Source organism: Rousettus aegyptiacus, unplaced genomic scaffold (genome assembly GCF_014176215.1).
Source record: "Rousettus aegyptiacus isolate mRouAeg1 unplaced genomic scaffold, mRouAeg1.p scaffold_m13_p_3, whole genome shotgun sequence".
In the NCBI taxonomy this organism is placed as follows: Eukaryota; Metazoa; Chordata; class Mammalia; order Chiroptera; family Pteropodidae; genus Rousettus; species Rousettus aegyptiacus.
The window spans coordinates 109,707,171-109,733,350 of NW_023416306.1; the positions used below are offsets into that span (position 1 = coordinate 109,707,171).

At 39.2% G+C, this 26,180-nt stretch overlaps 1 protein-coding gene across 7 annotated transcripts in view; it reads left to right on the forward strand.

The window, feature by feature from the left end:
* The window catches only part of FMN1 (formin 1), a 373,160-nt gene that overhangs the window by 101,251 nt on the left and 245,729 nt on the right, over positions 1-26,180 (forward strand). Inside the window, exons 1-3 of one of the 7 annotated variants that reach the window (XM_016160805.2) lie at positions 2,941-3,061; positions 15,120-17,011; positions 18,680-18,797. The exons of 4 other annotated variants lie outside the window; for them this stretch is intronic. In XM_016160805.2, the coding sequence (XP_016016291.2) occupies positions 15,605-17,011; positions 18,680-18,797 (1,525 nt within the window). In that variant the 5' untranslated portion in view covers positions 2,941-3,061; positions 15,120-15,604. Of the gene's footprint in view, positions 1-2,882; positions 3,062-15,119; positions 17,012-18,679; positions 18,798-26,180 lie in introns of those variants that run through there. 2 more of the 7 variants (XR_004950098.1, XM_016160807.2) reach the window with 2 other exon arrangements.

Below are 26,180 nucleotides of genomic sequence, written 5' to 3' on the forward strand. Positions count from 1 at the left end.
TTGACAGAAGATATTTAATTTTAGGTAATATTTTTCATCTTTTTATTAAATTTATTATTTAATAAATATAGACATGTGCTTTATTTTCGACTGTTCAAAAAACTTATGTTGATATCATTAAAATTCTCCATTCTAAGACTTACTTTATAAGTTTGTTATGTCTTTTCAAATGGTGAATTTGTCCTATGTCCTCACCTACTTTGTCAGATGTTTGAGAATAACATTTTAATGTCACTTATTTCTGCCCTTGGTCCTTTGATGTATCAAACTGATCCTCACCAAAATTACTATGTGTCATGGTTTTACCTTGCATGTTTCTTTCATAGGGATTTTGTCTGGTCCAACATTAAGTATTAGATATTGACTCTTTAAAATTAAGAGTGTTCTCATATTTCCGAAGTGCAGTTACTTTTTATTGTTTCTACCTAAACTTTAATGTTGTCTTTGCTCTGCATAAGGGATGAGTTGGATTGCACGCCGCACCTCGTTAACGCAGTGTTGGATAGCCACTGTGTGAGTGGGTTTGCACGTGCGTTAGTATTTTCTCTAAGGACATAAGATCCTAGTTATTCTGGGAATTAACCCCTCTTAATAATGAACTTTTACATGCCAGACAATGTGCCTTTGATGATATAGATGTCTCACCCTAGGTGTTGTACGTTATGTTCTCTGTGATGTGTACATTATGCTTTATGTTGTTTTATTAATCAGTGTAAACCTTACCCAAAGCCAGCAGCTATTCCAAAATAAAAATGTAAAGTGAAGGGACTTAAGATGAGGGATATAACTAGTAATTAATACGTTTCTGAAGATAAGGTAGCACCGTGAGTGTATACCATAAATTTTAAAAGGCCCCTTTTCTCTTCTCTCCTCCTTTTTTTTTTTTTTTGCCAAATATGAACAGAAATATTCTAGAAGGGAAATGAGTCATATAAATGGAAGTTAAAATGGGTCTGAGCTTTAATCTCTTCACCTATTAAAGCATGGCTTATCACTGCCTTCTTCTTGGAGTCACCATGAGGATAAAATGGAAGTGCTTAACAGAGAGCCTCCTCTCCAAGCGGAATTGGGAGCACTCGGCAGCACGAGGCCCCAAACCAAAGCCCAGGATATGGTCTCTCTGGAGAGAGCAGGTAGTAAGGGGCATATGGAAAGGGTGAGGCCAGGTGACTGAAAAGGCTCTCATCCTAAGACATTTGGCTCAGGTGAGGAAACAGCTTGGTTATAACCTTCTGGATACCCTGCTTCTGCAGAGTAGGTGCCTGAGGCATTGGCAGCAGAAAGCTATTTTATGAATAGCTTACCAGAGAGCAACTATAGAGATGCTGTGAGCTGCAACACCTTTCACTTTGAAGTGTAGTTGGAAACCAACCAACTGAACAAGCAAACAAAAGCAAAACCTTGGCTGTTTTCAAATTTCATTCCTTCTAAAATGCTGCTCTAATATTAAAGGAGAAGCATGCTATCCCATGATCTGTTTGTTAGCTGACTTATTCTCAGCTCAAGTTACTTGTAAGTCAGGTTTTCAGCATGGCAGAAGTCATTGGATGACTTTGGGTCACTGCCAAAGAGACACTATTACAAGGATTATGTGTAATAAACACCCTATCATATATCCAATAGTGATCTCTATTGTAAAAGGACATTGAGTCTAAACCCTTGACTGCTGCCTACTTGCGTAATATTTTGCCAAGGTTGCTTACCAGGAATTAAAAGAGGACTAGGAACTTGAGAGCTATATGGGACTTTAGAAGTGATCTAGCCTAGTGTTTTCCAAACTTTGTTCCATTGGAACACTAGCTGTTTACAACATATTTAGCAGGTGTCCCTTTAAATGGATTCTATGGTCAAGTAAGTTTGGACACAACTATTATACAGAGCTAAGTTTCTCTATTAAAGGATGTCTTAAGGTTTTAATATGCTAATAGTAATAGCTTCAAGGAATAGAGGGTGCCACTTTTCTTACACTTCTTTGACCATGAAGTCCTTTTGCTGTTGAACACATACTGCCATCACCAGAAACCAGGCAGTGGCCATGTAGTCTAGTCATTAAGATCATGGTCTCTAGTGTTTAACTGCCTGGGTTCAAGTCCTGGCTTTACCATTTACTGACTTTATGATCTTGAGCAAATTGTTTAACTTCTCTGTGCTTCAATTTCCCCATCTGAAATGAGAATACTAATGGTACTACCTATAGGGTGCTTTTAAAAATCAAAATACAGGGCTTAGAACAGTGCCTGGCCATACTTACTTGACTGTTATCATTCTAAAATAGTTTAGATAAGAAGTAGCCTCATACCTTCATTCTGGGGATGAGAAAAGTGAGTCCCAATAGTTTATTCATGTAATATCACTCATTGTGCCCATATACAGCATGCCCATATACAACATGACACAGTTGCTGCCCCAGAAGACACACACCCACGCACGTACACACACACACACACACACACACACACACACACACATACACACACACACGCATACTAGTGACTTGGTTCAGGTGACGCCTTTTAGTAGTACATTCAGCAACCCAGGCCTCCAGACTTCTGTCCTCCGGTTCATTTCCTAATTCTGTCCAGAATGAGAATGATCTATATAGCCTGGATTGCTAAACAAGAATAGGGAGCATAGAGTTCAGCTAATAGACTTATCTTTTTAAGTTGAGTATGAGGGCATATGTTTTAATTCTTTATTAGTGCAATTCAGATACAGTAATCAAGAAAAGTACTTTTGAAGGAAAGCAAACTCTTAAAAATATAACTTAGAAAGGGAAGTAGGAGGTAGTATGAAGTGACCCACGTAGGAGTCCCCAAATATGGCTGGCTATATGTTTTTCTAGCTACTGTGTTTCTGACAGTCTTTTATCTGTGTTTGTCTAGGCATCTCTGGCGAGGGCTTTCCCCGGGACTGCTTCAATGAGCAGTCAGCAACTAAAGACCTTCCCAACAGGGATGGAGGTGCGTGGGTCTTGGGCCATAGATCAGGACCAGCCTGTCCCTTTCTGCTCCAAGAGGAGAGGGAAAAGCCAAACAGAAGTGAATTGTACTTGGATCTCCATGTAAGTAAAATCTTCATGCTGTGATGCTTTGCAGTCAACAGGCTTGTTTAATATGCATGTAATGTAAACTGTGTTTGTAAAGCTTCTGAAGCTGTATATTGGTGGCGAGTGGGGGGCAGAGGTGGAGGGAGGGTGTCATTGTCTAAAAGTCAGTCAGTTGCAAAGAACACATCTCGGTGATTTGAAATTTGTGTACTGAAACTAGTGACTGTGTTTACAATTTATCTGAGTATTTTCAGAGTCCTCTCTCACATCAGCTTTGCTGCCTAAACCTCACTGTGGGAATGTCCACTTGTTGCTAGTCACCTCTTAATATTTTTTCTAAAAATGTGAGGCGTATGTTAGCTGACAGGCTCTGGATTCTTCAGTGAAACCCAAAGAGCCTGTCTTCTTTGCATGTTTCTAAATCTTTCTTTCTCTCTAGCTGTTCAAATAATAGGTAAATAGGTTGGCAGGAAATCTGCTCAATTTCACAAGATGACCCATTTAAAAACAGCTTTCTCTTTTCTCATTCATTCATGTAGTCATTGACACAGAAACATTGACTACCTTGTACACAGCAGCAGGTTGGGTTTTAGCTACTTTCACTTTGTAGATGGCCTGATAAGATTGACCCATCTGTCACTGTTCTAAGCACCCCTCTTCTCCTCCTAGTTTCCTCTCAGAGATGAGGGTGCGCGTTAGGAATTCAAGAAGCACTTTTTTCCCCTCCTTAATGCTCATGCCTATTGACAATCTTGTGTCCTTGATTTCTTTTAATACTCTTCCAACTCATTACTTTCAAGACTGTGTGTGTTTGATGAGCATCGCGAGGTCTCTGACATTACTTTAAAATGGGTGGCGATTTTCCCAAGCAACCAAGAGCTGAAGAACCTTGTACTTTCCATAACCACAAAACCATAGTTCCTTTTAGAAAAGCATTCAACATCCCAGTTACTGTAAAAGGAGGTTCTGAATGAAGCTGAAAGATGAAAAATCAACCACATTTCATAAAACGACATGGAAATTTGTGAAGTTTTAGTTTTTGGCCCTCTGCGTAAAAATAAGTTGTACATCTTGAGATATACTCAAAGTAAGAAGTGGAACAGTGACATCTATTGGTCAGATCACTTTAACTTGAACTTGCTGCAAGAACAGGCTTGGAGCAGGAAAATGCAGAAATGAATGATGGATTTCTTTTTCTTTTGTGTTTTTTAAAAACTATGTTGATGTGTTTTTTTATGACATTCGCTAAACTATATATTTCTGGTTTTTCTTTTCCCATGTGAATGAAATTATTTCTTAATTTTACTTAGTTTATTTCAGTTATAAAAATCATACACAATTCCTTTACAAAATTTGAAGCACATATTTAAATTGAAAGAAAAGAAATAAACTATAATCTCAGAATCTAAAAACAGTTAAAATTCAAAAATTTTATAATTTTTACAGTTTGATAAAATTTGACAGTTTCTTTGTTTTTCACTATGATTTATTTTCAGTGAATGATTTTTTTAACATGTAAGTATAGATTTTATATCCTCTTTATTGTTCACCAATTACCCTTACATTGCTTTTTCATGTTGTTACAAATTCTTTCTAGATGCATTTGAAGTGAATGCATAATATCTCCCATTACATCGTATCTCAAAATTTATTATATCACTCTCTATTATTGGATGTTGAAGTTGTTTCCAATTTTGGAGTAGTATATTACAATTTGGAAATAAATAGCACTATTACATTTATAATTTTCCTATACCCTGTCCCCCCAATATTTTTAGCTTTTTGATATAATTCATGGCATATATGTAAATTATATATTTTTGTATAGTTTTTATATAAATATATAATAAAATATATAAATATTTATATACTTCTTTCCATAATTATAATTTTTAAAAATTAGGATAGTTTCTTTAAATGATTTTCTACATTAGCAGCTTTTACATTTTGAGACCTGAGGCTGCTCACCTCCAAGCCCTAACTCTGTCATGAGACACTACCATTTGACTCTTGTTTTAATATTGTTTTAAATACTGGTATTCTAAGTAAGAGTTTCTATATGAAAGGGTTCTATTGTTTTAGTAAAAGATCACATCCTGTTAATGATCACCACAGCAGTTCTAAAGGACATCTTTTCCCCAGGGGTACTTTTAACATGAAGGTCAGCGAGGCATGTATTACTGTGTGACATTTTGATCAGCCTTAAATGTTGGACAGGACTGCTCTGTTTTAGGTTTTGAACCTGATTTGCAGTGCCTCCATCAGAAAGTTACTTTTCTCAGCCTTTTTCTATAAATGTGCTGCCACTCATTTTGTGCAAATTAGTTTTACTTAATTTTTTTTTAACTCAATGTTTTTAGTGACTACTGTTTGGACACTGCTAGAGATGTTAATACTAAGGTTTAAAGAAATTAGCTAAATTCAAAGATTAAACAACCAATGAGTGACAAAGCCAGAATTTGGACTGGATCAATTTGATTCTAAATGGTCAATCTTTTCATTACAATAAGTCAAAGGATGATGGTATGTTGTAACAGTTATCTTTCATATTGAAACACCAGAATGAGTGCAAAATAGATCACCTGGTTACCGGAACCAAATGGCTACAGAACTTAGGAGGAACTTGTAAAGAACAGAAAGTACACAATGATTATGAGCCCCAATTTGATCGGTACCGGTTCCTTGAAGTTAATACTCACATGATTTAGTCGTTTTAACAGAAAAATGGAAACAAATGTAAATGCATTAAAATTACAAAAGAGAAAATAAGCTAGGCGTTGCCACAACTGTGATGCTATTCTTGAACACAGTTGAAGAGAAGGCAGAAAAAAGCAGAGAGGTAGGGGGCAAGAGCTGTGGCTTTGAAGTAGAATGTATATGGGCTCAATGAGAGATGTTACTAGTCTCACACTAGCTGTGTCACTGAGGCAAGTTCTTTAACTTCTATGAATCAGTGTCTACATCTATAAACTGGGAAAAACATATAACTCATGAGGATTGTCCTACACATTAATTAAATGTGCTAATATTCCTAACCAAGTACTTGCTTGATTCACCACAGACATCCAGGCAATGGTGACCATCATTATTACGGAGCATGTACGGTTGCAGAGGTTAGTGGGTGGAAGAGAGGAGTCACATTTCCATACTTTTGAAATATATTCACTATTGCCTCCATTTTGTACATCATTTTGATTTGGGATTTAAACAAAACAAATATATATAGCACTGCTGTCATTTTCAACAGTTTAAAAAGTATCATGAAATATTCCAAAGAAATGTTATAACAGTTCCTAGAATCAGGGTCACTTACTCTCTATAGCTGGAGAGGGAAGTTGATAGTTTATAATGTTCATACACAGGACATTCATGTGGCAGCTGCAGTTATTTTATTTTTGTAAGTGAACAATTAGCTGCATAGTGACCCCCTCTGGCAGATAAAAGGCAAAGAATGCTTTCTCCAGGTAATTACTAGAAAGTTCAGTATCTAAATTTGACCTTCACTTCAAGGAATGGGGAAGCTAATAAGAGAAAGTGAGGAATGGAGAAAATTTAAGAGGCTCTGGAGATTTTAATCCCTTTCAAGAGAATAATTTATTCAATTCATGATCAGTAGTTCTATTGTGGTCCTTGATTTTCCCATTACTCTTTAAGGGACTGGTTCTTGGCCAGGTTCCGTGGACCTACATATCCATAAGTGGAATTCCAGGGGATTTCTCAGTCACTGGAAATGTACACAAGAGTGGTGTATGTGAAAATTTAAGAATATTTCTGATGAGAGGTAGTCAAAGTTTAATGAGAATTTCAAAAGTATTGTGCCTTGAAAAAGTTTGAGGCAGTTCTTTAGGAAAGTTCACATGCTGCTGTAAATGGAATTTTAGCATTTGTGTGGCTTTAGGAGAAGGAATAGACTTTATTAAAGGGAGCTGCTGAATCACTAATGGAGGTCTGTAGCTACTTTCTGGTTTGTGGACCTGGTGTGGGATGCCTGGCACATAGATTTGCTTGGTCTTTTTTATTCTAACAGTACTCAAATGGGATCAGAGTCACAGTCTCTACATTGATAGATGGCTTTCAGACTTCTACTTTTTTGATTTGCCAAAGATGAGTTATAACTTTCTTAATTCACCCAACCCTACCTTCATCTTATTTTTTTAACCTTGTAAATAACCTCATTTAAATTAACACTTATCTTTCCTATATGGGCTTTATATACTTTGGGATTAAATGTAAGGGAAATTTGTACATAAGAAAAAAGAGAGCAGCGCAACTTCATTATGTTCTTTTTACATGAGGGAATTTTGGTCTGGTCTAGATTACATTGATGGCCTTAGGCTTACTTATAAGCTTCTTAATGAGTAAAACTGGTCTTCATCCAGCTCATGTGGCCTTCATATGTACCACTGTCTCTACACACACCATCAGCCTGTATGTGGAACAGAGCAGGAAGACAACAGTAGCTCCTGTAGTTTATTTTAGAAACATAAAAATTTGTTTCCTCCTATGTTAAAATTACACAAAAACTGGACATGTACTAATCCTCAATTTCTCTTTCTTTAGAAGTTGCCAGTCTGACTCTCTTCTTGTACAGTTTGAATAGTTATGTTCTCTGCAGTGCATGAGGGACAGGGCAGAAGGGACCACTGTATTATTAATACGACATATTCCTACCCTCAACATTTCTGTGTTCTTGAGAGAGAGGATTATGTGACTTACGTTTGTGTAGTCATAATTCAGCGAGGGCTCTTAGACTCACAAATAGGTAGACTCTGATCATCAGAAAGTAAAAGGTAGAAAACAGACACATCATCCATCTCTCTCTCACACACACACTCGCACTTTTTCTCTTTCTCACTCTCTATCTCATACACACATACACTCACACATACAAAAATAACACCCCTCTTCAGAAAACAAGCTACTTTGATGTTTCTGAATTCACTTCACTTACAAATACAAGCCACATTGTCACGAACATGTTAGTGTTTTGGGTAAGCCAATTTGTGGCCTCTAGCTTTAGGTGGTAGGCTCTCATTGTCTTTCATGAAAACAAGACAAGGATGTGGCCCTTTCCATGTACTCAGAGGCACTATATCAGAGAGTACTGTGCATTCTTTGCTGTCGAATCGAATTTATGCTGTGGAGTTTGTGGAAGATTAAAGGATTGAAATCTGCTCATGCTCCCATCAATGTTTCCCCATTAATTTTAAACACGCAGGATCATTAAATGCAGGCTGAGACATCAAGTTTCCATGTTAGCAGTTGCAAAATCTTCACTAGATTGAAGTCTGTGAGGGTGATTTGGGCTGTGGCTAGTTATCTAATTCTGAACCTGATTTTCAGTCTTTCTCACTGATTATGGGAGCTAACTCAGACCCACTAAATGGGTTGTTTCCTAAATTAAAAACAAAAGAAAACAAACAAAAAAGCATCCAAAGTGGTGGAGAAGTAGAAGGGCTTAACATTTCTGCACTTGGGTCTAGATTCAGACCTGGGTTCAAATCCTTGCCCCTGACTTTACTGATCTCTCCTTATTTGTACAATAGATATAAAGGATGGTGCCTGACTTTTAGGAAGTGATCAACATGTGGAAGCTTTTGTTACTCATTTAGACACTTAAAGTTGAGTGTGGACTTGGTAATTATATCATTCTGTTTGTAAGATGTAATTACTTGGAACCTGATGCTGTGTCCTCCCCAGCCAATTAGGCTAACTCGGTAAGAAGGATTCAGGGCCCCAGAGGTGAGGTGATTGAGATGATCCCTAGAAACCAAGAATCACTAAGAAGAGGTCAAAGTTTCTGTTTTAAAAGCTGGCATGCAAAATCCTACTTCTAGGTCTTGTGTAACCAATATACAATCCTATCGATTACTTACCTTTTTTGCTTTTTATGTATGTTTTTCTATCTAGACCACACCTTCTTTTAATGTCATTGCTATACCACCATGTCCCTTGTTTATATACATTTCACAAACCATCCTTTATGATGAGTATTCCTCAAATGGGATCTTCATGAAACTGAACTCGTTATTAGAAGTTAGGCTCCATTTGCTCTCTAGTCTGCCCATATTCAGTTGCCTTTGACATAGCTGGTTCAAAGTGCACTGGAAACTGAGGAGCATAGCTAATGGCGGCTTGTAATTTGGTGGAATACAAGAAACTGCCTTTTAAGGCTAACTTTATAGTGTTTATGCTCTAAATGGGCACTCTGGGATGACTGAGGGTTTACCATCTGTAGATGCCAACATAGGGCAATTCACACATTTGGTGAATTTGGGTGTTGCCCAAAAAAGTGATGCCTAACGTTGCTAGATTTAGTAAATAAAATACAGCGCAACCAGTTAAATCTGAATCAGAAAAACAACAAATGTTTTTTTAACTATAAGTACATCCTATGGGATATTTAGCAACCTCATGATCCAAAGGTGGAACTGACTGAGACTGAGTTTAGTCTTTCAAGAGTTTTGTACATCACCCAGACTGGTCCGCAGAATTTGCTTGAGCAGGACTGCAGGGTAATCATGCAAACAGAATCCCCCGACACAGCAGCCTGGCTGACATTCAGCCAGGTGGCACCAAGACAGCAGTGCCGGTTACTTAAATATGAAATACATACGGTTGGTAAATGGATGCTGCCTTGAGTAAACAGATGGCTGTCTAGTTTTACTGCTTGGAAGAGGGAGGGTATAGGCAGTAATAGGTATATATGGTTTACTAGATTCCAGGTCTTCATCTAAAACTTTTATCATGATCACCGTTAGCCACAATGAATGCTTTCTCTGCTGACTCCATGCCTTCTGTCGTGATTATCCATGTGGGACACCAACATTATTCATTTTGGAAAAGCTCAAAATCCTTCAGAAACATGTCCCAAGAAATTCTGTACCTTAAAGAATGTTCCTTTTTTACCTCTCCTCCAGCTTTACAAGCAAGTCACAGCCTTTGGTTTTCCATACATTATTTTTGTCATCGATTTCACAGTGATAAGGGACTACACTCACAGTAGCATCATCAGCATCTATCAGACTCTTGAGAAAAGGCTTTCCTTGAGAAAGTCCAAATTCATGGATTTTTTTCCCCCTGAAATGGTTGGGTTGGTTTAAAAATTATCTTGGAGCACAAGAAAAGTAATAAAGAACAGGGTGAACTCTGTAACCTTCTACAGTAGCCACATGAGAAAACTTTAAGCTAATTACTCTCGTCAGGTGACACAGATGGAAAAAACCAATCCAGAGAGCACTGACCCTGAAACACTCCACGGGGTGCCTTGAAAGAATTTTTGTTGGTGCTTCATTCACTGTAGCACAGGTGTGCCATGGAGTACATATGTAGCAGGCCTTGCTATAAAGAACAGTTCTATTTAGACCAAATGCTTGATCTGTAATTTCATCAGTAAGTACTTGTTTCATGTTGATGAAATAAAAACAAATTCTGTTAGATGCTGGTTGATATTGCTAAGAAAGTTGTTTCTTTCCCATAGAGATATATCATACCCATGTAGTACTTGTTATGTGGCAGGTATTGATGAGAATGTCAAACACATATTAGTTTAGTTGATGCTCCTAAAAACTCATAAAGTAGGTGCTTTCCATATTCCCAGTTTACAGGTGAGGAAGCGGAGGCACAGAGAGCTTACAGGACTTGCCTAAGGTCAAGCCTCTTGAAAGAGCAGAGCAGGATGCGAGCCCAGGACCCAGGGTCAGGTTCTTAACTCTACACACTGCCCTAGTTCCTGGATCATTGAACAGTCACATACCCACTGCTCTCTTCTTTCCTTCCAGCTTCATAAGCACGCCCCAGCCTCCTCTCCTGCCTTTTGTAGTCTTCTAGTTTGTTACCTACATTCAATACATTTCCATGAAAGCCTCAGTACTGCTCAGTAGATAAAGGCCTTAATCATTGAAACCTGTCCTTGCAATATGCAAGTGCAGCCCGTTTTCTTTTTAACCAATTGGTAAAAACAGTTGCCAGCTTCTGATAGGCTGACCCGGAGGGGCTGTATTAAGTGTTGTGTTAGTCGGCAGGGGGAAGCCCTGCCATGAAGGCAGGGGAAGTACTTCTAAACTGAAACAGAATGGAAAGCCTAAGGACTTTCATTTGGCCTCAAGACTCTATTTCAAAGATGTGGAAAGTAAGCATAAGGAGGATGCTTTTCAGAAAGAAGGTGAGATTAGATGTCATGGCAGGAGGAGGGTGCGATGTGGGGTGGACAGGGGTTAGGATGCCTCATTTAGATCTTTCTGCTTGCTTTTGAGCAGGTGGACTGGTACCAGTTATTTCGCTTCCTTTGACTTTAGAGGGCTTCACCTTTAAAATAAGAAGGTTGAGCTACTTAGTTGATTTCTAATATTTCTGAAGTCCCGTTGAGCTTCCCAACAACTTGATTCTACCCTAATTCTTTTACAACCTTATGCTCCTTTCATGTGATACCTCATTCATTTAACAAATGTCTTTTGGACTAATTGTGATGTCATAATTTCCTCAGATCTCAACTTCATTTGGTAGGTTAAAACATACATACTTCTGGAGCCTAAAAAACCCATCTCTGCCCATTACCTCACTCATAACTTTATTTATAGTTTACTTACTTTTCCCAGTCTATTGCTATGTGCTATATTCCGTTTTCAAGTAGCTGGGTACTGACTGTTTTTTAATATATAGTTACAAAGAACATCCTTATAGGTCAAATGCTACTAATTATTTCTGATCCCTGTTTTAACTTAGTTTTCTAAGGTAGATCATTTTTATTTGGCCTGCTCAGGTATAGCTTTAGTGAGCTTTGGTGTCTTGAGGTTAGAACAAAAAAGAATCAGGAGAGATGGTAAAAGTGACAGTCTTGGCTGTCCCTGGTTTTAGGTACTAAGTACTTAATAAGTATTCATAAAAAAAGTAAGATCCTGAGGTAAATCATGTTCAAGAGAAGTGATTGTCTGTCCCCCACCTAAATGTTACAGCATTAAATAGAATCATTTTTCAAACCAACTAAGGTGAAATTTGTAGATTGCTTATTTGACCATTACAGTCTGAAACATTTTTCAGTTTCCTAAATGACCGGAAGTAATAATATTTTTTTATGATCATGAGAACCTGTGGCTTGAAAAAGAGTCAGTATTCAAAGATCTATTTGAATTATCATGCTGCTCTATTTTCCTCTTCTTCATATTTAGATGGTTACTGCTTTTATTTAAAATCATTTTAGGTCCACTTGTTGCTGTTCATACTGAGTCTGGGGTAGAAAGTACTATAAACAGAGTTGCCTCTTTCTTGGCTGGTTTCCCCTATTAAACTACACATTTCATGAAGGCGCAGGGCTGGACTGGAGTTTCTTCATTTTCATATCTCCGAACCTTTATACATAGTTGGTGCTTAATAATGATTGTTGGGTGAATACTTCTTTGTAATAGGAGTCATGTTTCATGAAGGGGAATGAAGGGGAATCGTATGGGTAAGCTGGAAAGCCTCTTGCTGAGTCTGTGTTCAGAGGATTCTGCATCTGGACTGTGACCAGTAGAGGCCAGCTAGGAGTTTGATTTTTCTAAGCAGCTCTTCTAGGTTTCTCCCTAAGTTACAACAAGAGAAAAGAATGGTCATTCTCATTACATTTGTGAAGTCAGTCTTCTGTGTCATCTCGGTAAAGTGCATTGCATGTCCTCCTGAGAGACCACCACCAATCTGAGTTGACACGCCTTCACACTTCAAAACTCACATGTGTGTGGCGTCCTATTTTGGCAGGAAGTAGAACTCAAGGTTTTAGGAGAGTGGTTCAGAGTTGTGGATTTTGGAGCCTGATTGCCAGGATTCAAGTTCTAATTTTTCAACTTAGTGATAATGTGAACATGGGGAAGGCACTTCATCTTTCTTTGCTTTCAAATGGGAAAAAGAAAACAATATTAACCTTATAATTATATATATCAATCAGTTAATATATGTGGAGTACCTAGAACAGTGCTTGGCACATAGTAAACACCTAATAAATGTTTGATATTATTCCCATTCCCTACTTACTAGCTATGCATCTTGGGGCAGTTATGTTCTGTTGGCCATGGTTGCTTCACTTTTAAAATGAGCCTGATAATACCTTACCTACTTCAGAGGGCTGGACTCAGATCATTTCCTGGGATCCAACACTTGCCTCACTTACCATGAAATTGAGAAGATGCCGAAACTTTATGATTCTCCATGCTCTGGTGTAGAAGGGCCATCAACCCCCTCCAGTTTATGTCTCATTTTGCCCCAGTCTGGGAAGGGTGCTTGGAAATGTGTTCTGGAAATCAGTAATTAGTTATATCTGGGAAAATGGAGCCTTCTCAGTTAAAGAAAAAATACCAAATATGTGCCATGTTTCCTTCCCTTATCTGCGTATGGGATGGTCTACATAGTTCTTTAAATGATTGATCTTATGATCTGGTATGAGAATTCTTTTTTTCCTCGCCTTGGAGAAGCAGAGGTATGATTTTATTAGTGGGCATTTTCTTTAAACAGCAAGCTTGTTTTGAGACTTAAATGGCACCAATGAATATTTCTGCATATGTGATGGCTTTTTGATTAAGTGTGCCCTAGTTACTAATCTCAAAATATACTAGGATCAGTAGCAAACAGGAAAGTATCCATTTAGACACCAGGTAAAGTCAGAGATTAGGGAGTAATGTCTTAACTTTCCCATGGGGGTTGATGGAATATAATATGTACTCTTTTTACGTGAGAGTTCTTTTCGAATATATTGTTAGAAATATATTATTGTGATCAGTTTTTCAGTATTAATATTTATTAGGGAACATGATACAAGTTATCAGTGTGGGACCCACGGCCATTCCTTGCTATGGAGAAGGAAAAACTGTTGTTTTGCTTGTGGAGACCAATATTTTACAGAATAAATTGCTGTTTGCATTTAACATTAAGGCTCAGTCTTCTCGCAGCTTTCCTCAAAGAGAGCGGGGGATTACTATTAAGCCAGTTTGGCTCTCCTGATCCAGCAAAGTCTTATCAAACGCCTGCTGACTGGACAGGATTTGAAAGAGAAACACCAACACCGAGACCTTCAGGTACCACAGGAAGCTGTCCCGTGAGGCAACTATGCAGCTGGGAAACAGGGCTGCAATTTTTCCAAGACCTTAGTTGCCAGGTTCCCAGCATGTAATCAGAGTATTGGAAACTACATAGAGCCGATGCTGGGTGGTTGTTTTTGTCTGTCCTGTTTTTGTTTTAGGCAAACTGGGTCTGTGATAGAGAGAGACCTGACTGATAGAGACCTTTTAGATATTTTGCCCCTTAGGGGAATGTGGCTCCTTAGAGACCTTTGATGAATTGCTTTGCCTAACAAGGCAGGTTGTGTGTTACCTTGTACCATGCCAGGTTTCATTTAGTTGGTTGGATCGCTGAAGCAGAGTGGGGTGCCCTTCGGCCGCCAGGATTTCTAAGGAAGCCAGGAAGTCAGGGCTACCGAGCCACAAACCTGAGGTTGGCAGGGAGCATGGAGGGTAATGATTCCTGCCGGCCGGGGCTGTTTACTCTGCCACCCTAAGGCTGGTGGACACGGGGTGTGGTGGGCGTGCTTGCCTAAGTACCTGTTTGTAGAACGCTGAGACACCAGGGCAGAACTAAAGCAGCAGTAATCTGAAACCAGTCGTGTTGGTTTTCCTTCTCCGGCCCAGGCAGCTAAAATCTGCATTCCAGATGCAACCTGCAGGGAAGCGGAAGAAAGCACTTAAAAAAAAAAAAAAAAAAAAAAAAAAAAAAAAAAAAAAGGAAAGAAAAAAAGAAAAGATAGAAAGAAAGAAAAAAGAAAAGAAAAGCCTTCAAGGGCAGTAAGTTAACTGCCTTTGAGTTCCATTCATTTGAAACGATCTATTTTTTTTTTTTTTTATTTCTTTGCTTTGGGCTTTGTGAGTGGCTGTTGATCTCTGTGGCCTGCTAGTTGTCATTTGTTTGTTTGTTTGTTTGTTTATTTACTTTTGGCTGGTCGGCACAGGCTTCTGACCATAATTTAGATGGCATAGGAGGGCCCGTAAGAAGTATTTCGGTCATTTTCTGCTGATTCACTTTTGAATTTCTTGGGCCGTTCCGGGACTGTCAGGACCAGTCTGCCGGCTCAGCACTTTTCCGAGCCTCACTTGCTCACCAATGAGGAAGTTGAAAGCGACCGGGAGAACGACAGGCACTGGGGAGGAGCTGTGATGAAGTCCTGGGCCGGGATGGCTGGGGGCAGGCTGACTTTCCTTACGACAAAAAGCCTTTTGTCCTCGGGGATAAATACGGAAGTCCCAGAGGAGCAGCCTCCCCAGTCCGTGTGTAGTAAGGTGCGCAGCCTCTGCCGCTTCTGGGCATAAAGCTCCACGGACTTTTTACAGTTGTCCTGGGCACAGCATCGTGGCACAACCCGGAAGGAGGGCACAGTAAGTGACCCGAAAGAGACCAAGTGTGCTGACTCCGCCGCTGAGGAGTCTGGCTCCCGGGTCCTGTTGCACTCTGTCCTGGAAGTTAAGAGCCGATGGAGTGGATAAACTGAGCAGGGGAAGGCAACAAAAGTCAGAACTTCCATTGAGGGCACTGCCGTGAGACATGGAGGACGTTGGTAACTCTTTGAGTAGCAGTGATGTCGCAGAACCAGAAAAATCCGAAGCTGAATTTGAAATGGCTCAGTCGATCCTGAGCAAGTTCTCTATGAAATCCTTGTTTGGGTTTACAAGTAAGTTGGAATCTGTGAAGCCTGAAGAGGAAGATGCCGTGCTGAAAGCATTCCACAGTTTAGTGGTGGATCCCGCACCTCAGAGGGGTGATCCCAGCAATGGCTCGGATCTGCAGGAGGCAGAGGCTCAGGTGCCACCTGACTTCGGAAAAGATGGGAAGACTGCAAGGGCGGAGACAGAGATGGAGTCAGAAGGGAGTCAGAGAAAAGCAGAGGCAGGGGTTTCTCTCCCTGGTCAAGAGCTTCTCCCACTCACTGCTCTGAGTGTGAGCAGAGACGATGTCATTTTGGTTCATGGGACCCTTGTAAATACCACCAGTGATTCTGACTCTGAGGATGGTGGCCAGGAGCCAGAAGAAGGAAGTAATGCCAATAGTCCGAAGTCCCCTACTGTTGCTTTATCTAAGCCATCTGAGGAGCCCAAAGACAAGTCAGGCGAGTTTAGGGAAAATATCGCCACTGGGGAAAAGGGTGATGCAGAGCTCTGTGCTGATGGTCCTCCAGGGACTCCACCTGAGACAGGTAGCACACCGGAACCTGGCAGTGGTGGTCTTCAGACAGAGCATAGCCCCAGCCAAGGACCAGCTGGGCAAGAAGGTTCCCAAGCTCCACCTGTGTTACCACCTGCGGTAGCAGACCAGAACTTAAGTGTTGGTGTCACCGAGAACACCTCTTCTAAAAAAGAAGTCCCTGGAGAGAAGTCATTCCAGCTTCCAGCTTTTTTTAGTGGGCTTCGTGTGCTGAAGAAGGGGACCCCAGCTGAGGGTGGGGAGACCATCACTGAGATTAAACCAAAGGATGGGGACCTGGCTTTGCTCAAATTGACCCAGCCTGTTCAGAAGTCCCTAGCACAGGCAGGGCCGCAGACAGTGCCACAGACAGTGAAAACCGGGGAGAAGACTAGTGATCTGAAGGCCACTCCCACTCTCCTGGAGCAGCTCTCGCAGCTACTCAGCATTGACATGCCCAGAGCAGAGCTGAAGGCAGAAGACCCTGAGCCACGCAGGGGAGAAGAGATGGGCCGCAGTGCTGCCCAGGAGAGCCAGAGCTGCCCCGGAGCAACCCAAACCCAGGGTGGGGAGGTCAAGCCAAAGCCCCAAGAAACTGCCCTGGAGGCCTTTAAAGCCTTATTTATCCGTCCCCCCAAAAAGGGGACCACAGCCGACACTTCCGAGCTGGAAGCCCTCAAGCGTAAGATGAGGCACGAAAAGGAGTCCCTAAGAGCTGTGTTTGAACGGTCCAGGTCAAGGCCAGCGGATGGCCCCTCTGATTCCAAAAGCGTACGTAGAATTGGGTTTTGCATTTTCTTATAAAACTATGATGCTGCTATATTTATTTTGAGGTTTCCTGTCAAAGTGAATCCCAGGCACCCTGTTGTTAGTGACTGTCTCTTAGGTCAAAGATGATTATATGAAATTGTCCTTGTAAGGAGTATGGAGTTGGACAGAAGAGTTTTCTTTCTTATATTCTTCTGGATTGTGAAAAGAGGGTTATATGTAAAGATGGGCTGGTAGGAAAGGGAACCTGTCAGTCCGAGTTTGAATGTTAATAGTAAATGTTCCTATAAAAATTAAACAGCATGAAGATGCAATGCAGTATGGAAACATAGCCCAGATTTCCTCACCACTTAATTATATACTTCTGTGAAAACTATTTCTTCTTTATGAGTATGCCATTTGGCAGAATACATATTTGTGATGTGATTGAAATATTCCATGTTGGATATAAGGCATCTTGATTGAGCACTGGATTGATAATGCGATCTGGGTTTTGATTCTAACTACCATTTACTATCTGGGTGGCCTTGATCATCTCTGAGCCTCAATCTCTTCATAAGGAAAAAAATAATAACCATCATTTTATATGATGGTTGTGAAGATTGAATGAAGTTAGCACATGGCAACTATCTAATTAATGAAAACTGTTATTCAAAGGAAATTTGGTAATTTATAAAGATTTGCAAGCATCTGTCCAGTAGATCTTAAAGGTTCACAAGGAAAAAAAATAGAATGTCTTGGTCAGTATCAACTCAGAACTCAATCATTCCCTGATATATTTGATCCATTAAAATGTTAAAAATTAAAAAATCTTTAGAAAAATAATTTTGGGTTATATATAGTTAAAAACTAAACATGATAAAACATTCTCGTAGCATTAAAAAATCAACTCATAAAAATAGCTTGAACATGAAAGCCATCTCATCATTATTATTTTTTTAAATAGAAAGAAAAAGAATCGAAATTAGCAATGTAAAGTGCTAAGAGAAGTATATGTTGGCCTGCAGCTATTGTTCATGGAAAATGCAAAAGGAGTCATTATATTGTAAATAACCCTGGAGTTGTTTGGGATACACTTGTAATCATTCCTATAAATGTACCCCATTGTAGTGCATTTGTATCTATATCTTCAGCTCAAAGTTTATTTGTAAATATTTTTTAATATTTACATGATAAAAATCATCTATCAAGGGTTGTATAATACTTGACCTTGCCGTTTTTTTTAAAGTGCACTTGACACACATTATGTTAGTTACAACATGATTTGTATGTATTGCAAAATAATTACTACAATAAATCTATTTACCCTCTGTCCCCATACAAAGTTACAAATTATTTTTTCTTGTGATGAGAACTTTTAAAATTTACTTTCTTAGCAACTTTCAAATTTGTAATACAGTATTATTGACTATGGTCACCATGCTGTACATTAGTTATATTCCAGTGGCCTTGGCTTGACTTTTTAATTTTTGCTCCTACTAATCACTTTATATTTCTGGGAAAGGATCACACTGTAGTGAGATGTTTCAGTTAACAGCCAACGAGGGCAATGTGAAACTGGCCATTAATATTAATTTTAGAGTTAGAGTTAGCATGCTTGTTTTCAGGGAATAACTGGCTCTGGCACATTTCATTTAACTTATATTTTTTCTTTGCCCATTTTTTAAATAGCCTGACCACAGCCCCACTGAGCAGGACGATAGGACTCCTGGCAGACTCCAAGCTGTCTGGCCACCCCCAAAGACAAAGGACACAGAAGAAAAAGTGGGATTGAAGTACACGGAAGCAGGTAATGTGAAAACAAGCCAGGTACCCAGGAATGAACTTCTTGCTGCAATGGCTTTTAGTTCAATCAAATTCAGTAGACCCAGAATTTTGAGTTTTTGTTTCATTATAAACTGTAATGCCGAAAGGTTTTCTTTTTGGTTGTGCTTTTAAAGGGAACCTTTGCACACTTATCATTAACGGATATCTTAGAGATGAAAGGTGAATGCACTGGAATGAATGAAGGGGGGGGGGCACATGTATAAAGTAGGAGACCCTTTGGGGAACTAATGGAGAAGGTAGATTACAGATTCCTCAGGAAGCAGGTGGTTGGCCCTCATATAATGTTGTGTGAGCTGGCAGGGTTACTGGAAGAGGCGGAGCATGATTCTCCAGAGCTGTAATCTGATTTGTTGTTTGAGTAATGCTTTTGAGCTACAGGAGCCTTGTGCAGAGTGAATGTACAGATACCATATCAGTTGCTCTTTTACTTTTGTTAGACAAAGCTTTATTTAATGCATGGCCATTTTTAAAGCAATCTAACCCTCTGGAAACCTTCCCAGGGACTTGGCTTGAATATATTTAAATGGAATGGAAATCTAGATATTTTTAGTCTTTAGGTGAAAGGTTCATATGAAATTTTCTTTTTAAATGAAGAATGAGAGGATAGTATATCTTAATTGTTTCTGTGTGTCTATATATGTCTCTAATGAAACCTCTACCATCTTTCTGATATTTAAAGATTACCCGTACAGACTTATATGTTGCTGGCTGTCTTAGGTAGTGGATATATTAAGATCAGTCTATCTGGTTATAGAAAAATACTTCTTTTAGTTCTATTCATTGGTAGACATAAGTGGATCAAAGTTTGGATGGTTTAGTAATGGGTGGGTTTTCTGCAGTGTCATAAAATTACTTCAGTGATTGAGAACACAGATGAATCTCGAGTTGGCAGATGAATCTCATTCTATCTCCTGATTGCTTTTAGCCCCCATTTGTACAACTGCAAACTTTTGGCTACCCTAAGATGTCAGCTACTTCATAGCATTTTTTTCCTGCAGTGCTTGACTTACACAGAATGAAAACTATCATAGCCTTAGTGAAAATATCTATAGCTGTTTTAGCCTTCGTGCCTACATTAGATTTTCCAAGATTAGGATGCTTGTGACTGCAGTATTAAACCACCTACCAACTTATTTTTCTCATGATCTGACCTGTTTGAACAATTGAAAGTTCTGGTTTGCTTTTAACACGAAACCAGAATCCCGTTTGAGCTTTTATTCCTAGTTTGTATTGATGATCTAAGTCTCGTCCCCACCAGTGTATCATGACCATCTTCCTTGTAATGAGCACTTGAAATAAATGTCAAAAATTGTTTTTCAATTCTTCGGGTAATATTTGGGGGGTGTTTATAGTTCTACAGAGATTCTTTAGTCTTCACTTTCCAGAAGCACAGAGGAGCACAGTAATTTGCCTTGTTAGTAGCTTTCCTAGTCTTTTATTTATATATATATATGTATGTATACATACATATAAATATCAACATATGTATACATGTATGTATAAATGAAATCTTTAAGGTCTTGGATGGGGTGAGGAAAAGGAGGAGGAAGGGGTGAATAATGATAGCTCTTTGGAGTGGGCCCTGACAGCACAATGACAGTGTATGAAAGAGAGGGGACTGCCGTCTGGAGAAGCCCTCTGTGTCCCAGCCAGTTCCCACAGGTGGCGGTACTGTGGCTTATTTACAGTGCCTCTAGGTCTGGTGCTCAGTGTCTTGGGATCCCTATCGGTACTCATTACTATGCAGATATACTTTGAAGGTTATCGAAGAAGAGTAAGACATCTCATGCCTTCAGGGACCATTTTTTTACCCGTTACTCAATACCAGTATATTGCAGACTTGCCATTTATTGGCCATCTCGAGGAAGTTAACACTTTCCTTGTTCTCGTCTTAAGATTTGTCATTCAGAAAACTGGAGTCTTATAAGCATTTGGTTTATAACTATGCATTTTGTGGTATTTCCTCGCCCTTAGGGAAACATACAAAATTTACTTCTCTGTCAGAAGCACAGAGACAGAAAAATTAGATCCAAAATATTTCAAGGTCTTGAAAGTCTTATGTCTTCACATCTTCAGTGCTTTTATTTTTCTTTGTGTGTATTAGCATTCATATTTCAAGTGTGCAATTGCAGTTCTGTGCTGTTGACATCTAAGTCCAGTTCTTGGCAGAGATGGAAAAGAGTGATGTTTTTCATCATGAGTCGCACACTGTCCTAATGCTGCCCTCGGCCACTTCTTGGATTTGCCATGACTTGCCACTGCTTAGATTTCCCTCTATTCAGAGTTTATCGTTCAATGATTTCCCGACCCCCGCCCCGAGGCCTTAAGATATCACCTAATACTGTAAACTCACTTTTGTTCAAAGATAGAAAGAGAGCCGATATCAGAGAAGCTGTACCCTTAAACTGTTGCTTCTTGAATCTTCTTAGCCATATGAGGGTAGTTAGCCACTGGTGCTGGTGCTGACTGCCAAGGATGCTCTCTCCTGCCGCTTCCAAAGCCACCAGTGTCTCTGTAGCTGCTGTCACTATGACTACCCCCTTGACAGCTCAAGCCTTTGGCATCCACAAGAACTTTGGATGCCATTCTGATCACACTCTGCCCACCATCAAGGGCAGTTCTGCTGCCAGTCTGTGAGCTCTTCGAGCCTTGGTGATGTGCCAGTTGAAAGAAGCACCAGAACCTGCTAGAGCTGCCACTCTAGAGACTGCCACAGGTGCAGGAGTTCACCTCCACTACTCAGGGAGGGCCTGAATTACTCTGCTCAAATGGGAGAATTGCTTTCTCCCATCTCTTATGTGATTATCAGTGCAGTTCTGCCATGGGTTTGGAATGCCTCACAGCACTCTTAAGCGAAGAGAATTTTTTCCTCCTTTGCTTGGAATTAGGCTAGGGACAATCTGAGTGACAGACCCCATGATCTCAGAATTATCTTTTCCCCTGTGAGTACAAGAGCTGGCTATCGAAACAAGCTTATGGGATTTAAGAAGTTTTTTAGTGGACCACTTACATCCTTAAATAGTTAATCAACTCGTGGTGAGTAGGTGCCACTTTTCTGTGGGGCAGACCAGAAATATCTGAATGCAGTAAATTTGATTAGCTCGTAAAGCTCAGGACTAAGTAAAACCCAGTCACAACAAAGTGAAAAGGTGTTCTGTGATACAGTACAAGGGGAAACTGAGAGGAGAATGTCTGCCTTTAAATTTGTGGCAAAAGCAGTTTGTCTCATGAGAAACAGATAACCAATGTCATGGTCCTCTTCCAGTAGTACACTGTCCTGTATGTGGTGAGGTTATGTAAGGGTTAGTAACTTGCTCAAAGTCTTAAAAAAAGAAAAAAAAACTAGAAAGCATAAGGATGTTTTAGGTATCATAGAATCATTGAATTCATGGAGTTAACAGAGCTAAAAATTTTTTATCTCAAACACGAATGAAAATTTTTTTTCTAAACCCCATGAGGTCGCTTTTTTCCCCTTGAAGTATAAATGCACTTAGCCCTGTTTTCTCTTAATCGTGTGTATTACTGCATCAAGCAGAGTCCTGTTAGGAATCAGGTGACACTCAAATTGGGTGATTTGATTGAGAGTTTATTAGAGACTGTTTACCAAGGTGTGGGCAGGGTTTAGGAAAAGCAATAAGAGACGGAGCAGTACTCTGGGTGGGGATGGTAATAGTAACAAGTTTTTACAGCCCTATACCTGAAGCGGGGGAAAGGGGCCAAGAAACTACTGGAAAACCCAGAACTTCAGAGGGAGGCCGAGTATGGAGAAGGCTGCCCAACAGGAGCCCAGCAGGAGCAGGGCCTTCAGAGGAGGGCTGCAGTGACCTGTCGGGAGCGGGCAGAGGAATAAACACACGGACCCTCTTTGCCTGCTCTCTGGTCTTCTGCCATCGTCCCATTGGCCAAACCCGAAGAGAAGTCAGAGGGCTGGAAGCCACTTTATGCCATCCGTTTAGGCTAGGCAATGGGGGCCAGAATAGGGTGCAGAAGCTGAGACAGTGGATGTGGAGAAGCAAGTGGAAGATAGCACAGGTACACTCTCAACACACTCCAGGTAAAAGAAAGTTCTAACGCCTCTCAACCTACCTGGAGGAGGATTGGCGCACACTTACCATATCACGTCTGATCACACGGGGTTCTATACAGTTTCATGAAGAAAAACTGTTTTTTTATCATCCTGTGGAAGGGTTGTGTTTTCTACTCCAATCCATTCATAAAAATATAATGGTCATCATTCAGAGCCTTGCTCTGTGGACACCCACTTCTCCTTAATGTAGATGCTTTGTTTGTGGATCTCAGAAAATCTTCCATAAATTTTAAATGGGCTATATTCTATATTGCAAAATAAAATAATAAATTTGGAAATATCCAGAAATATCACAAAGCCAAAGAAACTTTCTGTAATGCTGTCTCGTAGAGGAACCATTGCCAACATTTTGAATTATGATAGGCCTATGTGAATTTAAGACTTAGAAATTCTTTTAGTATACTTATCTGGCTGCTTTTCTCACTTGAAGACTTGACTCTATCTTTAAATGACTTGCTACATTTTCACAATGATTATATTTATGGAAATTTATTTCCAGTTAACATAAGTAATGTTAGTAATGGTAATAATAATACTATAAATATTTTTGTTAAATTTTTAATCTTTAATTATATTAGAATAAATCCTTTGTGGAATTTCTAGATAAAAGTGTATAAGTCTTCTTAAGGTTTTTATTCATATTAATAAATTGTCAAAGTTTTTTACACTGAATGTCTTTAGATAAAAATTAATAATCTTAAAACACTGAAAATTTTTTTTCTCTTTATCGCTCGCTTTTAATTTTACTTGTAATTTCTGGGCTTTATAAGTTTTAAATATTTATGTAGTCAGGTCTATCATTTTATTATAGAACTGTTCTTGTGGCTTAGGAAGAAGACCTCTCGTATTCAAAGATCATCTATATTTTTAAATTTCTTAACTGATTCCTTTCTACCTCTTTCTTTTCTTCTATTTCATATCAAAAATTAATTTTGGTGTATAGACTGAGGTAAGTCTAAGACAACTTTATTTCCTAAGTTGCTGATTTTACATCAGGCTTCTAGAGTAATTATTTCTCCCTGTGCTATGTTTGGGACTGTTTGGGGCTTTCTCTTCTCTTTGATGAGTTTGGATTTTGTACGAGCATCTTAATTATTGCAGCATAATAATACATCTCAGAGAGTCTGTTCAAGTTCTCATGCTTTTGGCTTTCCTCTTATTTATCCTTACAGAAAATTGTAGTTTATTTGGTTAAATTTCAGAAGGATCCCTTTGGGATTTTTATTGGAATTGCATGAATTTATAAATTAATGTGAGAGTGTGAATGAAAATTGAGATCTTTAAAATGCTTAGTACTTCCACAGAGGACTATAGCTTGTAAAACTATTTAAATTATCTTTTATGATTTTCAATGAACTAAATATACACATACATATATATATAGTTATATTTGTGTATGTGTGTGTGTGTGTGTGTGTGTGTGTGTGTGTGTGTGTGTGTATATATATATATATATATATAGTACTTTTCTCTAAATATATTTCCAGGCATATTATTTTTAAAAAATAAACGCATGATATGAATTTGTGTCTTATGATTTATTTTTCTTAAAACAGTCAAATACATTCCTAAGAATCTAGTGACTCACACAAACCTACTCATATGTCAATTTTCTCCCTGAGGCCAGGGCTGCACTGAGCACAGGACATGTGTTCAGATGGACAGACTCATTTCAAGGATACCTTTCCTCTGTTTTACTCTGGTGTGTGATTCTTAAGATTCTGCAACTCCTTAAAAAATCTAATAGAAAGTTATGGAAGAAGACACTGCAGTAAATTTTGCATGTATTTCAGACCCTCCACCCCCTAAAAAAGTCAATGGTTGTGAGATTAAAATGGTTCCGTTTGGGGAACCGGTAGTGACTTAGTTGCCCCTGGAATGAGGGAGAATAAAGTCCATAGAAGAGCATTCATGTTTTCTGAAGCAAAATGAACTGTGCATGTTTGGTTTCTCTTCCACTGTGCATCTGGAGAAGCCCTTTTCTATACTGGCTGTACCTCAGAGCTGGCCTGGAGCCAGTGACTGCCCTGCTGAGAGTGAGCACCTTGGTAAAGTGGACCTAGCAAGGAGCATCATGGTCATTTGAGTGAGCAAGCTGTTAATGCATGTGGCATCTCTTGAGGCTTACTCACACAATCCAGAACCCTGGAGTAGCTCAGGAATGTCCCTATTTAGAGTAATTTTGGATCAGATAGAGAAATAACCCATCCCTCAGCTTAGTAGAGATCTGCCTACTTTCTAGTTTATTTCTAATTTGGGTTCCCTTGGTTATAAAGCGATAGAGCTGTTGGCCACACTTCCTGGTGAGTCAGACATCCTTGCCTCAGCAGCCAGGGAGAGCTATAAATATTTTGTAATATTTTTTTGGCCTACTGTATTTTTGAAAATTTCTCCATTCATAGCTAACAGGCTGCATTAGCCATGAATGGATTTTCCTTTAATGTCATGTGTCTAGACAGATTATCTCAACTGTCCTTTTCCTTGGTCTGTGCATTGTATGTTTCATAGGTCCTTGTGGTATGTTACCATCACTTGTACTGAGTGATGGTGATAGCCCATAAACTAAAAGCTATACAGACTAAAGGCTAGGAAAGCCTTGCATTTTGTGGCTATAGAAAGAGGGTATACTTGGAAACTAGTGATGAAGCAGATGTGCTAGGCTACTATTTACTGTATAGCTGGGAGCTGTGGGGAGGAGATTGACTTCCCTATCACAAATGGGAGCTAAAGCTTGATGTTAAGCAGAGGGAATCCCAAAATGTAAACCAGCGACTCAGGAATCACATATTGTATTCAAGGAAATGTTAGTAAAGATCTTTGGCTCAGGGGAGTAGAAGCAAGAAACTAATACAGTAAAATTCTAGATTCTGTAATTTACAAAAAATTTAGAGCTGAAAACATCTTAGAAATCATTTGGTTCACCTTAATCATTTTATAGATGAAAGCCAGAGAGGTTATTACTTATTGAAAGATACACATAATTAACAAAAGAAATTATGATTTGAAGAGAAGTGCAACTATAACTCAAAAGGGTTAGGGAATGATAGATTTTTTTTCCTGCCAATACAGTAGCATTTAAAGACCATGCAACAAACAACCAACCAACCAACCACCGGAGACAGGAGTATTTAAGAATCATGCTGGTTATAAAAAAAAAAAATTATAGTATCTGAATGAGTCAATCTGAATAATAAAGAAGAAGAGCCTGTGAGTCCATACTGGTTTCCCAGACATCCTCAGAGATTGAGTAGGTCATTT